The sequence below is a fragment of the Salvelinus fontinalis genome, chromosome 28 (assembly GCF_029448725.1).
Source record: "Salvelinus fontinalis isolate EN_2023a chromosome 28, ASM2944872v1, whole genome shotgun sequence".
Taxonomy (NCBI): Eukaryota; Metazoa; Chordata; class Actinopteri; order Salmoniformes; family Salmonidae; genus Salvelinus; species Salvelinus fontinalis.
This window is the reverse complement of record NC_074692.1, coordinates 44,865,472-44,880,357: the sequence shown is the minus strand read 5'-3', so window position 1 is coordinate 44,880,357 and position 14,886 is coordinate 44,865,472. Positions and strand designations below refer to the sequence as shown.

At 41.9% G+C, this 14,886-nt stretch overlaps 2 protein-coding genes across 5 annotated transcripts in view; both read left to right on the top strand.

Moving 5' to 3' along the window:
- Positions 1-1,601, top strand: part of wdfy3 (WD repeat and FYVE domain containing 3) — a gene marked incomplete in the record, with an annotated part of 271,946 nt that extends 270,345 nt beyond the window's left edge. Inside the window, 1 exon segment of the mRNA XM_055887856.1 lies at positions 220-1,601. Within this exon segment, the coding sequence (XP_055743831.1) occupies positions 220-340 (121 nt within the window).
- A 4,754-nt stretch (positions 1,602-6,355) lies between these two features.
- Positions 6,356-14,886, top strand: part of cds1 (CDP-diacylglycerol synthase (phosphatidate cytidylyltransferase) 1) — a 58,001-nt gene continuing 49,470 nt past the window's right edge. The window contains exons 1-2 of one of the 4 annotated variants that reach the window (XM_055887853.1): positions 6,356-6,483; positions 6,589-6,689. In XM_055887853.1, the coding sequence (XP_055743828.1) occupies positions 6,630-6,689 (60 nt within the window). In that variant the 5' untranslated portion in view covers positions 6,356-6,483; positions 6,589-6,629. Of the gene's footprint in view, positions 6,690-14,886 lie in introns of all 4 variants that reach the window. The other 3 variants (XM_055887854.1, XM_055887852.1, XM_055887855.1) reach the window with 3 other exon arrangements.

Sequence of the window (14,886 nt, the reverse complement as noted above, 5' to 3'; positions counted from 1 at the left end):
CTCTCTCTCTGTCTCTCTGTCTCTCTGTCTCTCTCTGTCTCTGTCTCTCTCTGTCTCTCTTTCTCTCTGTCTCTCTCTTTCTCTCTTTCTCTCTGTCTCTGTCTGTCTGTCTCTCTCTCTCTGTCTCTTTCTCTCTGTCTCTCTCTTTCTTTCTCTCTGTCTGTCTGTCTCTCTCTCTCTCTGTCTCTGTCTCTGTCTCTCTGTCTCTCTGTCTCTCAGGTGTAGTCGTTTCCAGTCTGAGATCAAGCGTCTGAAGATCTCATCCCCGGTGAGGGTCTGTCAGAACTGTTACTATAACCTGCAGCACGAACGCAGCGCTGAGGACGGATGCAGAAACTAACCACGGTCCTTGGTCCCACGCCACTACAGCGGAAAAACCTATGTTGTACCCGTTCTCTCTCTCGCCCACCTCCCCTAAAAATACCCCACCTGTGCACCCCTGTACACACACCTGTCCAGTAACCACATGTAACGCACTGACTGACGTAGACTAAAAGGGATCACCGATTTGAACTGTGGCGATTGTTTCCGTAACTGTGGTAGTTAGTTTAGTATGAAGACGACTGGGGGGGGGGGGACACGGACGGACAGATGGATAGAAAAAGCCTATCAAATAGAGAGAGAAGAGTGTGAGGAGAGGAGGGTTCGTTAACAATCTCATTTCTCGCTTTCTTTCAGAGTCGCAAAATAAAACGCTGACCCTCAGCTCCTTCCTCCGTGTATCACCTTTAGATCTTAGAGACCAACAGGAAGGGGGAAAGTCCTTCAGTTCAAAACTTGTTTATATTGTAAATACTTAACATTGACCTTTTTAACGAGCAGGAGGGGGAGGGAAAAAAATAATATTAATGGTTGTTGAGGACAAAAAAAAGTAATTGTGACTAATCACTCCCGGCTTTAAAAACTAAAGGAATGTGTGTAATGTTAGTCTATAATGTCACGGAAGCTCAGAGGGAATGAGAACTGCTACGTTCCACATGGCACCCTATTCCCTATGTAGTGCACTACTTTTGACCAGAGTCCTATGAGAATAGGGTGCAAAGAGCAGTCCACTATAGAGAATAGGGTGCTATTTGGGATGTGGGCGATGATAATGACGGAGGACTATGAATGTTAGGATAATAATAATAAGTGTTTGTGGGTTGACATTACAGTTTCTAGTTATGCAATGACTTCTTCATTTCTTTATATAATATATATATTTTTTTTTTTTACAATGTGAATTTGATTTGTGAGTTGCCCACGGTGTCGAGCGATTGCCATTAAAGTGAGATTGCGTCATGTTTTTGTTATTTTTTTTGCCAAATTGTTTTTGATATATATCACGTTGTGTAACGCTGAGTAGTATGTATGATGAGCTTAACCGTGTCGATTTTTATCTACCATGCAGGCTTTAGTTTGGAACACGTAAACCCCCCCCCCCAGTTAAGGTCCCAGATTATGTTATTGTTGTTGATCAAGACTGGAGAAAATATCAGATCAAATCAAATGTAATTTGTCACATGCGCCGAATACAACAGGTGTAGATCTTACCGTGTGAAATGCTTACTTACAAGCACTTAACCAACAAAGCAGTTTTAATAAATAAATAATTGTTAAGTTTTTTTAAATTGTTAAGTAAAAAAAAAAAGGCATAAAAGTAACATAATTAAAGAGCAGCAGTAAAATAACAATAGCGAGGTTATATACAGGGGGTACCGGTACAGAGTCGATGTGGAGGCTATATACAGGGGGTACCGGTACAGAGTCAATGTGGAGGCTATATACAGGGGGTACCGGTACAGAGTCAATGTGGAGGCTATATACAGGGGGTACCGGTTAGTCGAGGTAATTGAGGTAGTATGTACACGTAGGTAGAGTTATTAAAGTGACTATGCATAGATAATAAACAGTTCCGTTTCTAGGCGTTCCTTCCTGTTAATATAGCAAGATTTATTTGATACCTCCGCTGATCTGTGAGAGACGCTGTCAGGTGGAGACGTTACTAGTGTTTCACCTGAGAGACGCTGTCAGGGGGAGACGTTACTAGTGTTTCACCTGAGAGATGCTGCCAGGTGGAGACGTTACTAGTGTTTCGCCTGAGAGATGCTGTCAGGGGGAGACGTTACTAGTGTTTCACCTGAGAGATGCTGTCAGGGGGAGACGTTACTAGTGTTTCACCTGAGAGACGCTGTCAGGGGGAGACGTTACTAGTGTTTCACCTGAGAGACGCTGTCAGGGGGAGACGTTACTAGTGTTTCACCTGAGAGACGCTGTCAGGGGGAGACGTTACTAGTGTTTCACCTGAGAGATGCTGTCAGGTGGAGACGTTACTAGTGTTTCACCTGAGAGACGCTGTCAGGTGGAGACGTTACTAGTGTTTCACCTGAGAGATGCTGTCAGGGGGAGACGTTACTAGTGTTTCACCTGAGAGACGCTGTCAGGGGGAGACGTTACTAGTGTTTCACCTAGAGGTAAATCATCATGGGTTCATCATCTGAAATAGAATATAGAGAATATACACAGTATATGTGTGATAGATTCATCTGTTTTGACCACATCTCATTACTGTATTGCTCTTGCTATGCTACTGTAGTAGCTGTATAGTAGAGATAGTGTATAGCATTACTGTACGTCGACCTCTGCTCTCCCCGTCTAAGTGGATGAGAAAGAGTAGCATTACACTCATTTATACATTGATTCTAATATGGAGACCTGTGGAACAGCAGCGGTAGAACTAGAGATGAGACCCAGTTAACCAGAGAGACCTATAGAACAGCTGCAGTAGAACTAGAGATGAGACCCAGTTAAACAGAGAGACCTATAGAACAGCTGCAGTAGAACTAGAGATGAGACCCAGTTAACCAGAGAGACCTATAGAACAGCTCCATTAGAACTAGAGATGAGACCCAGTTAACCAGAGAGACCTATAGAACAGCTGCAGTAGAACTAGAGATGAGACCCAGTTAAACAGAGAGACCTATAGAACAGCTGCAGTAGAACTAGAGATGAGACCCAGTTAACCAGAGAGACCTATAGAACAGCTGCAGTAGAACTAGAGATGAGACCCAGTTAAACAGAGAGACCTATAGAACAGCTGCAGTAGAACTAGAGATGAGACCCAGTTAACCAGAGAGACCTATAGAACAGCTGCAGTAGAACTAGAGATGAGACCCAGTTAACCAGAGAGACCTATAGAACAGCTGCAGTAGAACTAGAGATGAGACCCAGTTAACCAGAGAGACCTATAGAACAGCTGCAGTAGAACTAGAGATGAGACCCAGTTAACCAGAGAGACCTATAGAACAGCTGCAGTAGAACTAGAGATGAGACCCAGTTAACCAGAGAGACCTATAGAACAGCTGCAGTAGAACTAGAGATGAGACCCAGTTAACCAGAGAGACCTATAGAACAGCTGTAGTAGAACTAGAGATGAGACCCAGTTAACCAGAGAGACCTATAGAACAGCTGCAGTAGAACTAGAGATGAGACCCAGTTAACCAGAGAGACTTATAGAACAGCTGTAGTAGAACTAGAGATGAGACCCAGTTAACCAGAGAGACCTATAGAACAGCTCCAGTAGAACTAGAGATGAGATCCAGTAGTGTGTGTTAGTGAGATATAATCTAAAATGTTGTAGGTGTTTTACATCTACTAAGATGAAAGCAAGGTATGTTGTACAGTTGTATCTGGAACGTTTGTGGATACAAGGATCACCTCGATATATATATATATATATACTATTTGACTGAGGACGATCTCTGTAGTTGATTGCAGCATGAAATCCACTCTGTCGGTCACAAGAAAAGCGATTTTGCTCGTTACATTTCACTCTTTAGATGTCGTTAGCTAGCTACGTGGCGGCGTACGTTAGAAATAATTATCGGTGTATATGTGGGGACCGTGAAATGCGAACATAGTTTGTGGTCGTCATGATTCGTCATCGATCTCTATCCCTCCTCGTTCATTCGTCGTGTTCTGTATGTTGATGATGCTGTGGGCAACAGTGCATTGAAGTGCTGCTTTCTTTACTAGAACTTCACTTTCTATTTTTACACTTTATTTTTTATTTTACTTTTTTTGGAGAGTCTCTTCTGACAGGTAAAACACTTAAAGAGCTGTTACACAAGTGCAGTCAATGAGTAGTTAATGATCGATTACAGTGCGACGACTTTCCCCCCCCTCCGTGGTAATATGCACTCTTATTAAGATTGGTAAATCACTCTAGGTATGTACTGTATCATAACAGCCAGCTGATAACATGTCTGTTACTAAGCAACTTCAAAATAAACCAGATGGCTTATTGTTATTATTCATCCGAGTTCATTATTTCCACCTTCACCATGTACAAAAACAATAACAAAAAAAGTTTAGAGAGGAATACGAATCATGATTTTTTTTATCAAATGCAATTTTATGTTGTCAGGCTATCATTTTAAAGAAAAGGGTGCATTTCTTCTCCAGAGTGAAATGAACTGTATAAAGTATTTATGCAAATATTAACTTTCATTTTGTGTTTTTTTTTTATGTCAGGAAGTTGTTACGTGTCCTGTGTGGATTAACACAACTGACTTAGTGTCCAGTTGCATTGTACATGTTTTAATTGCATTATTTTTTGTTAATTTGTTTTGTTTTCGTTCATATTTTTTTTCAACGCATTTGTCAGTCTTATGAGTTGTTTTTTAAGCCATTATTAACCCCCGAAGCGATAGGTCGGTGTACAGTTACGATGGGAGTGCTGGAGATGTGCCCCCAACTCTGGGTGGCCTTTTTGTATTCTTTATGGGAAAAAAATAAGAACTGATCAAATTTAAATAATGTATTATTTTGACGGTCTTGTATTAGACTGCATTACTACAGTATCTAGTGTGCAATCTGTGATGATAGCTGAATGTTCATTGTATATATGTGTTCAGTACAACAATGAGAAGAACCGTAGAATAACCCCTACAGAAACTGTACCAATAATACAATAGATCTGGTACGTATAATTTCATTAAATACTTGCTGTTTACCACCAATTAGAGCTGTGTGTATGTGTCTTTTATTGGAAATGTATGTATGTAAACCAATGCTGCTGTTATGTTGACACACGGTGTGATCCCAGAGCCATATTTACTTTAGAATGTAATATAAAGGGCTCCCGAGTTGCGCAGCGGTCTAAGGCACTGCCTCCTCAGTGCAAGAGGTGTCACTGCAGTCCTTGGTTTGAATCCAGACTGTATCACATCCAGCCGTGATTGGGAGTCCCATAGGGCAGCGCACAATTGGCCCAGCGTCGCTAGTTAAATAAATGTTAAATTAAATAAAAAATATATAGCACTGGTTTATCCTATATCCTGGTTTGAGGGAAGTAAGGGTGTTCTAAATGGAAAGGGGAGATACCTAAAGGTGTCTTCCACCTTTAACCCAAACCCTCTGAATCAGAGAGGTGCGTGGGGGGGGGGGGGCTGCCTTAATCGACATCCACATTTTCGGCTCCCCGGGGAACAGTGGGTTAACTGCCTTGTTCAGGGGCAGAACAACAGATGTTTTACCTTGCCAGCTCGGGGATTCGATCTAGCAACCTTCCGACTATTGGCCCAAAGCTCTAACTACCAGGCTACAGGGACAAGGATTCTGCAATGCATCCTTCTATATGGAACCGTTTTCATCCCAGGGGTTCTTAAAATTATTATTTGTGGGGTGCAAATGGTACTTTCTGGAACATAAAAAGGGGTTTCTCCTTTATGTTTATTAGTAGAACATTTTGAGAAGAGTAGATGTCCAACTCTGTGGCGTCAGGATTAATTTACACTTCGATAAATGAAAAGCACAATTTACATACACGTTTACTAAAGGTCACGTGATGATAGGCTATCAATGCAATAGTGCTAACAATGAGGTCCTATCTTTGTATTACCATCTGCGCTGTTGTGTCGCCTCTCCCCCACCACTGCAGAGCGGAAGAAGCAGTGCTATTTCAAGCCAGTATTGAGGGGATTCGATTATCATGCTCGGGTTACCGCAGTGATTGCATTCGTTTTGGAACAGAACTGCCTCCCGGGGGTGAGTCAGTTCATAGGCCGTGGCGAAATTGGCTCAAAACAAAAATGAGGTAGTCAATTCTAGACAAAGCACGTGGAGTAATGAGTATGATTCTGTTTTCACATGCAAAAGTGATTGCTTAAAAAAATATTTAAAAAATGCCTTCCCACTGATTGATTTTATGGAAAATATATGTTGTATAATTCTGGACGCATCATGCTGCTTTATTAACAACATGACCAAGCGTCGCAGATTACTATTCGATTTTAGAGGGCGCTCCTCCTTTACCACATTTGCCGTTTCACGGGACATAAATCAGTGCACCCGCGGTTCACGTTAATAGAACTCCCCCGTTGAGTCAGTCAGAAAGAGACTTCGGATAGGCTGGTCGTTCACCGCAGCGCCACCAAACAAGCTTCCCAGACAACCAGCGACAATTGCGGTGATAAACAAATGCACACATTCGGTTGCGAGAAGGTTCCTACTTTTGTTACTGATCTGTCACAATTTACATCAATATTGCAGAAACGGACGGTTATTTCATGGTAGCCGAAAATCCTCGTAACTTCTTGTTTTCTCCAGGGTTGAGTTTTATGTGTTGAGTCAACTATAAGGAGAAAGACATGACTGAGTTAAGGATGAGAGGAAGGGGAGCGGATCCCGACAGCGTTAGCGAAAACAAGGTAAGACACGTGACTAAGTGAAAATAGGTGTTTTGTCTCTTGTCGTGTGTTAAAAGTTTTGTACTTGGGGCTAGCGAGAACGACGGACAACTGACCTCATTCCTTGATAATTACGTTAGCTTGCTAGCTTATGTTCAATATTCAACGTTAGCTAGCGAAATGGCTCATGTGAATATCATGTTGCCGTATCTGTATTTATTTCAGAACTTTTTTTTTTCTTCTTGTAAATTGCCATTTTAGCAAATAGTGGTATTATATTTGTTTACCTGAAGACTTCCCACATTGCTATCTAACATGCTAGTATCGAGCTGCTAGTTAGCCCTTTATCGAGACTCTCAGCTCACACAAGTCATTGGACGAAGGTGTCTTCTGTAAGGTGGAGTTCAGTTAAGATCCCCGAAGTGTCGGTCTGAAGATTTTACGGTATCATTTACGGTACGGTTTTGGAAGCATATCTTTCATATCAACGTGAAATGCATTTCAGAGGGGGAGGTTAAATTGACACACACCTTGATAGGGTTAGTGTTACACACGGCCATGTTACAGTGCTGGTTTATGGAAGACAAGAGGCAATTAACCTGTGCTAATTATCTATCTAGCATGCTCAAACGCCTGTGGAAGCGTAACTCGAAGTGTAGTTTCGTATGATGTATGGATCCGTGAAAAACTGCTATAGTAAGTATCTTTTGGGGGGGGGGTTACATCCTTCGACTCCTTTTGTGTCAACAAACATTCCTCAATCAAAAACCCCCTGACTCATGGAGAATACGTGTACAACTGGTAAATAGTCGCTGGAATTTAAGTCCGATGTCTAGCTAGCTCGTCTGTTCAAGACCAGGGCTCTGGCTGTTAGCCAGGTAGCTAGTTATAACTTGCTGGCTAGACGGATGGCGTTAGAAGCTAACGTTGTACAGAGCCTGACCTCAGCAGGTGTAGGTGACTGAAATTAAGCTAGCTATAATCAAAATGTGGGCTACTATAAGTTCTCATAACAAAATAACTTTGCTTTACAGAGAGTAGTGAGACAGGATGCAATGAAGGAGACAAAGGAGATACAGAGAGGTTCTACACAGAGAGAGGAAGCATTGAAGCAAGCAGGGAGAGAGGAAGCATTGAAGCAAGCAGGGAGAGAGGAAGCATTGAAGCAAGCAGGGAGAGAGGAAGCATTGAAGCAAGCAGGGAGAGAGGAAGCATTGAAGCAAGCAGGGAGAGAGGAAGCATTGAAGCAAGCAGGGAGAGAGGAAGCATTGAAGCAAGCAGGGAGAGAGGAAGCATTGAAGCAAGCAGGGAGAGAGGAAGCATTGAAGCAAGCAGGGAGAGAGGTTCTACACAGAGAGAGGAAGCATTGATGCAAGCAGGGAGAGAGGTTGTACACAGAGAGAGGAAGCATTGAAGCAAGCAGGGAGAGAGGTTGTACACAGAGAGAGGAAGCATTGAAGCAAGCAGGGAGAGAGGTTGTACACAGAGAGAGGTTAGTAGTACACTGGTTCACAAACTTGGGGTCTGGAACCCATGTGGGTTCCCCTAAAATGTAAATAGTGTCCCATGAGATAATCTTTAATCTTATCAAACACAATTTGTTTCTCTTCAAATTGGTTTAGAATACAGCATTTTAGGATCAACCTGAGGGCCTTTTTACACTGCCAGAATTTACATGTATGTCATTATGTGTTGGGGCAGCCAGTGGGACCTAAAAAAGTGTTGTGAAATAAAGACAATTTTAATATCATTGTGTACACTGAACAAAAATATAAAAACAACAACTTCACAGATTTGACGGAGTTCCTGTAAGGAAATCAACATCATCAGTCCTGACCACTCATGTATGTAGGAAATAAGTAGTGAAACACATTGAGTAGAACTTGTAAAGGTTGTAATATTTTTTCCCATGAGGTTGCGGCGATACACTGCCATCTGGTGGCGACTAGAAACAATTGCATAATAGGAACTATTAAAAATAAAAAAAATATGGTCCTTTAAAAAAATAAATGTTAGTGTTTGAAAAAGTCCTTGATTTTGACTGGCCACTGTCTGTATGAGCCCTGGTTATATTTATTAACCAACATGATCCAATCTACTCATCACAAATAGTAGGCTATCTTACATAAGTCTGTAAATGAGATGATGCATGGAATACTTTATTATAAAGGTGTGTTTTTTTTATGGTGAAAATGTGTTTCCTCAAACCTGAAACTCACACACCGCCTATGCATAAGCTAGTGTTTTTTTTGCTGTTTGTTACTCGACAGTTATGGGAACATCTTCAAAGTGGGCTTTACGGACACACGTCATTGCATTCTCGACTTGCATGTTCTGTTAATTAATCTTAACATAATCTAAAATGTGATTTGTCATTCTGAGCACTGTGGGTGGAATCAGGTTACGTATGGGTCAGGTACATTTCTCTCAAATGTCCAGTAAAATTGAAATACTGCAGGTCAAATGTCTGGCGCCACATTCTCATAACGGAAACCCCTGGTGTGTGTTTGCGTTTGTACCTCTTGAATGGCCATGATCAAAGTTAAGGTTCAGGTGATCGTGTGGCTCTTTGGTGATTAGCTGCCTCTATTGAAAAGTTTGCTAGGCTGTAGTGTGTGTGTGTACTGCTATATAAAGTTAGATTAGCTACGCCTGGCACCAGAGAATGACAGTGGGGGACATCTGATGTGACACCAGCTGAAGTGCTGCCTGGGACAAAAACCACACAGATACATAAACATACTAAGGCACTGCGTGATGGACTGGCTCTGGATCACTGGGCAGTGTGTGTGTTCACCCTTTTCCAATCGCCACTTTGTCACCATTTCTAAGATAATATAACAGATAAATAACTACAGAGGATGAGTCCCAAATGGAACCCTATTCCCTATATAGTGCACTATTGTTGACCAGAGCCCTATTCCCTATATAGTGCACTACTATAGACCAGAGCCCTATTCCCTATATAGTGCACTACTGTTGACCAGAGCACTATTCCCTATATAGTGCACTAGTATAGACCAGAGCCCTATTCCCTATATAGTGCACTACTATAGACCAGAGCCCTATTCCCTATATAGTGCACTACTGTTGACCTGAGCCCAACAGGAATAAAGTTAGATTTGGGGGACACCTTCCCAGAGTAAATGTTTTAGTCAAATATTATATATGTTTGTGCTTCTTGAGGTCAATTTGCAGTCTTAAAAATGATATGTAATTATGTCGTCCCCCCCGGCCCCCCGAACATCTGCTCAAGAATAAATTGTCCTGCAGCTGAATCTAGTTGATGATCCCTGCTTTACAGTGTATAACTGGAGACAATAGCAGAATCCTTTTTTTTTTATATATATATAAGTCAAATTACAGGGTTGCCTACTCTGCTGATACTGACAAACAAGATCAATAGAAATGACTTGTTCATAAAATCGGCCTATGAGAAGGGGAGACACGGATAGAATATGACGTCCATCTAAACGTGAGGAGAAAAGGATTGTTTTTAGACAAACTTTAAGTAGCACTGACCCAACAATGATAGAGAGCAGTGCCGACTCACTGGGGATATGGCTGAGGTTCTCCACTAGTGCCAACAAGGCAGGGTATAGACCTTCTGTTGTTCACTCAATTAAGGTGAGAATTTTGAGAACTAAAAGACAGATTATAGAGTATTTTCATTAATGTTCTCTTTACAGCAATAGCCATTTTGTTTTCCAAACTGTTTTACCATGATTTTGATTTTGATAAATTGCTATATGCCTGGCTGGGCCTCTACTTTTCACTGACAGTCGCAACTCTACAATTTGGTATTTGCTGAGCGAGTAGTCGAGTACTCAAACAGACATAATAGAAAAATATATTTTAACCAGCGATCACATTTTTGTTCAAATACTGAAAACGATTTGGTCTAAATTTTGGCTTTTTAAACTTTTAATTACCTTTGACTCTAGTGTTCCATTTGTACATGTGCATTTTGCGGGACACAACAAAGAAGAAACTAAGCTAATCATCACACAGTTCTGCTCCTTTAAATGTCCTTCGGTGGAGTGTATTCATGGCTGCCAAGGGAAGCCAGGCTTCCCCAAAACATGGACCAACAAAAAAAAAAACATACAAAATATTTTTTATTTAGTCTCTCGGTATGTTTCTTACATTCGGCGTCTTGCGAATTGATTAGATCCCATCTCTCTGGAGAAAGCATCCAAGCGAACAAAACAACGGCCCCTCTGTCTCAGTATGTGTAGAGTATCCATCTGATGCTGTCTGGTCAGAAAGAGTATGACGTTACTACCCGTAGCATTGAATGCAAGGGAAGCCAGCGAGCATTTGGCTTCCCTTGATAAAAAAAAAAAAAAATAGCCAATCATCGTTGAGCTTAACTTAATGAGCTCCACTGTGAATGGTCTTGGCGCACCAAAAAAAGTGTAAAGGGAAGACGATTTGGCTTCAGACCAATCACATCACAAGCCAAACGTCATTATTGACACAAAAAAAAATAATTGGGGGTATTGTGCTGGCCACTGCCCTTTTCCTAAATTAGCCATGGATGCAGATAGGGATTTAGACTTGTGTTGTGGTTTTACTAAATTTTCCCGTGATGGCCAATGATTATAACGGCGATTCTGATCCAACCATATATTGGTACATTGTGCCCCTGGCCTGAGAGGATGTTAGTTCAACATGTAACTAGATGCTGAAGGCCAATGCTAATGTTAACTACCTGTATATTTTAGTTGTCACTGTATTAGACTGAGCATAGGGGATTTAGATGATGTTGAAGGCTAATGCTAACTACCTGTATATTTTAGTTGTCACTGTATTAGACTGAGCATAGGGGATTTAGATGATGTTGAAGGCTAATGCTAACTACCTGTATATTTTACTTGTCACTGTATTAGACTGAGCATAGGGGATTTAGATGATGTTGAAGGCAGTTTCTTTGCATCTTGTGCTAACTCTCAGTGGTTCTAAATCAATAGTTGTTTAGTGGTCTGAAAATGTCAGAAACATTACCTTGCTTGACCATGACGTAGGTCATGTAACTGTTTTGTAGACTTCACCGGACAAATGTTGCTCTCTGGTTTTGTAATGAAACAAATGTGTGGTTAAATTTTATTCTGCCACTGTGTATTCTTATTGTCTCTGTGTTTAGGTCTATATATCACAGTGTCAAGGGTTGTAATATGGGTTGTAATATGGCTTTTTTTCTGGATTGGCTTCCCGGGTGAAATTAACTAAATTAACTAGTGCTCAACATATGTGGGAACTCCTTCAAGACTGTTGGAAAATTATTCCAGGTGAAGCTGGTTGAGAGAATGCCAAGATTGTGCGAAGCTGTCATCAAGGCAAAGAGTGGTTACTAAAATATAATATATTTTGATTTGTTTAACACTTTTTTTTGGTTACTACATGATTCCATATGTGTTATTTCATCGTTTTGATGTCTTCACTATTATTCTATAATGTAGAAAATATTACAAATAAAGAAAAACCCATTAATGAGTAGATGTGTCCAAACTTTTGACTGGTACTGTACATGCATGCATGCATACATACATACAGACATACATGTAACTGCCAGAATAAAGGAAACCCTCGAGTAAATGAGGAATACAAAGTATATTGAAAGCAGGTGCTTCCACACAGGTGTGGTCCCTGAGTTAATTGCAATTAAAATCCCATCATGCTTAGGGTCATGTACTGTATAAAAATGCTGGTCCGGGCCATTATTTTGGCTACCATGGCAACCCTAACCCCAACCACGGGGCACGAGTGGTCACTGAATGGTTTGATGAGCGTTAAAACAATGTAAACCATATGCCCTGCTGGTTACAGTTCTCCCTCCCCGCCTCTGTGTTTTAAGACATGTCTATGGAGATATGAGCGAGCCTTACGACTCTGCATTGCTTAGGCCCTGCATTCAGACATGAATGCTTTCAGACATACTGTCAAGCTAGTAGGTCTAAGATGAAGTTGCCCCCTAGACGCTGATCCTAGGTCCCTTTTTAAAAATAAAAAAATAATTTCCCTCGCCACTAGGATTGACTGTGTGGAAGCAGATCCTAGATCTGTGCCTATGGGAAGACCTTCACCCCGGAGTGCAGCTAACACAGGTGTTTTAAAACTGACAGCATGGAACTAAAGTCTAAATCAGTAGCTGAATGTGATTAGGCTTCCAGACTATTTCATATTCATTGATGTCGTTTTGAAAATGTCTTCCTCTTCTTTCATTCCAGAACCTTGTGGTTTTGGTTTCTGCCGTGCTGAATGTTTTTCTGCCTATCTGGCAGTCAATAGGCTTGGCCTTTTTCTCTGGATATTTCCCCAATGGAACCCTATTCCCTATATAGTGCACTACCTTTGACCAGAGTCATATTCCCTATATAGTGCACTACTTTAGACCAGAGTCATATTCCCTATATAGTGCACTACTGTTGACCAGAGCCCTATTCCCTATATAGTGCACTACTTTAGACCAGAGTCCTATGGGCCCTGGTTGTAGTGCACTGCATAATGCAGTCGTAGTCATTGGCGGCTCGCGACAATCTGAAAGAATGTGTTTTCCTCAGTCAGTTGAATGTGCCATTTACTTCATAGAACTGTGGTTACGCGAGTTGATGCACCGTTTACTTCACAGAACCGTGGTTACGCGAGTTGATGCGCCGTTTACTTCACAGAACCGTGGTTACATGAGTTGATGCACCGTTTACTTCATAGAACCGTGGTTACATGAGTTGATGCGCCGTTTACTTCACAGAACCGTGGTTACGCGAGTTGATGCGCCGTTTACTTCACAGAACCGTGGTTACGCGAGTTGATGCGCCGTTTACTTCACAGAACCGTGGTTACGCGAGTTGATGCACCGTTTACTTCATAGCACCGTGGTTACGTGAGTTGATGCGCCGTTTACTTCATAGAACTGTGGCTATTTGAGTTGCAACAATCAGGTATTTAACGTCCTACTGTAGTAACATTATTCAACAATGATTTAAACAATCTACTAACCTTATATTTGAGTCAACTGTAACCAACCATATTTTTGCAGAGGTATCTCACAGCCTTTTACCAGACTGTCATTGTGAATAAGAATTTGTTCTTAATTGACTCGCCTGGATTACAAAAAGTTAAATTAAATTTAAAAAAAAAACTATGCCTGTATTTGGGCAATTCCTCAGTAACAGAATGATTCTGAGACTCAGATTTCACTTTAAAATGTACGCCAAACACAAACCTTTATTCTGTTACCAAAAACGTTGCATCTGCACTGTTCAGGTAAATCGTTTTTTAGTAACATTTTCAGTGGAACTTGTTAAAGCAGTCCTCATAGTTGTGTGGTTTAACTTTGCAATCATTGGTTTTTGTTTGACTTTTTTTTAAAGTCTGAGCATCATTCTGTTAATGTAGGATCAGGTCCCCCTGTTCATGTCGTCTTGGGATCAGGTCCCCCTGTTCATGTCGTCTTGATATCAGGCCCCCCCCCCCGACCGTGTCGTTTTGGGATCAGGCCCCCCCCCCCCCGACCGTGTCGTTTTGGGATCAGGCCCCCCCCCCGACCGTGTAGTTTTGGGATCAGGTCCCCCCCCCCCCCCGACCGTGTCGTTTTGGGATCAGGTCCCCCCCCCCCCGACCGTGTAGTTTTGGGATCAGGTCCCCCCCCGACCGTGTCGCCTTACTCATTATTATACTGCTCTTTGTGCTGGGTGTCCCAGTCTCTCTCCTAATAGACAGCTCTTTGTGCTGGGTGTCCCAGTATCTCTACTAATAGACAGCTCTTTGTGCTGGGTGTCCCAGTCTGCAGGTTTTCACTGGTTGTTTCTCCTCTCTGCAGGCATCACTCAGCGCTACTTCCTAAATGGCACACTCCCCTATGTAGGGCACTACTCTAGTCAAACGTAGTGCACTATATAGGGCATAGTGTGCGATTTACGGACGTACCAAGTGTCTTCTTCCTTCATTAAAGGTGGAGTAGGATTCTCCTCTTTCATGAAGGAAACCACGGACTCCTTGTCTGTCTGAGACCAGATACGCACGCACGCACGCACGCACGCATACTGAACAAACACACTGAACACAGCACAATGTCACAGCTGACCCCCCCCCCCCCCCCCCTTCTCAACCCAGCACACACTGACACATACACACACACTCTCCTCATCCCATCTCGCTCCCAATTTACCCTGCTCATTAGGACTGGTGACTGAGCCTCTGACCTTTTCGCTAATTT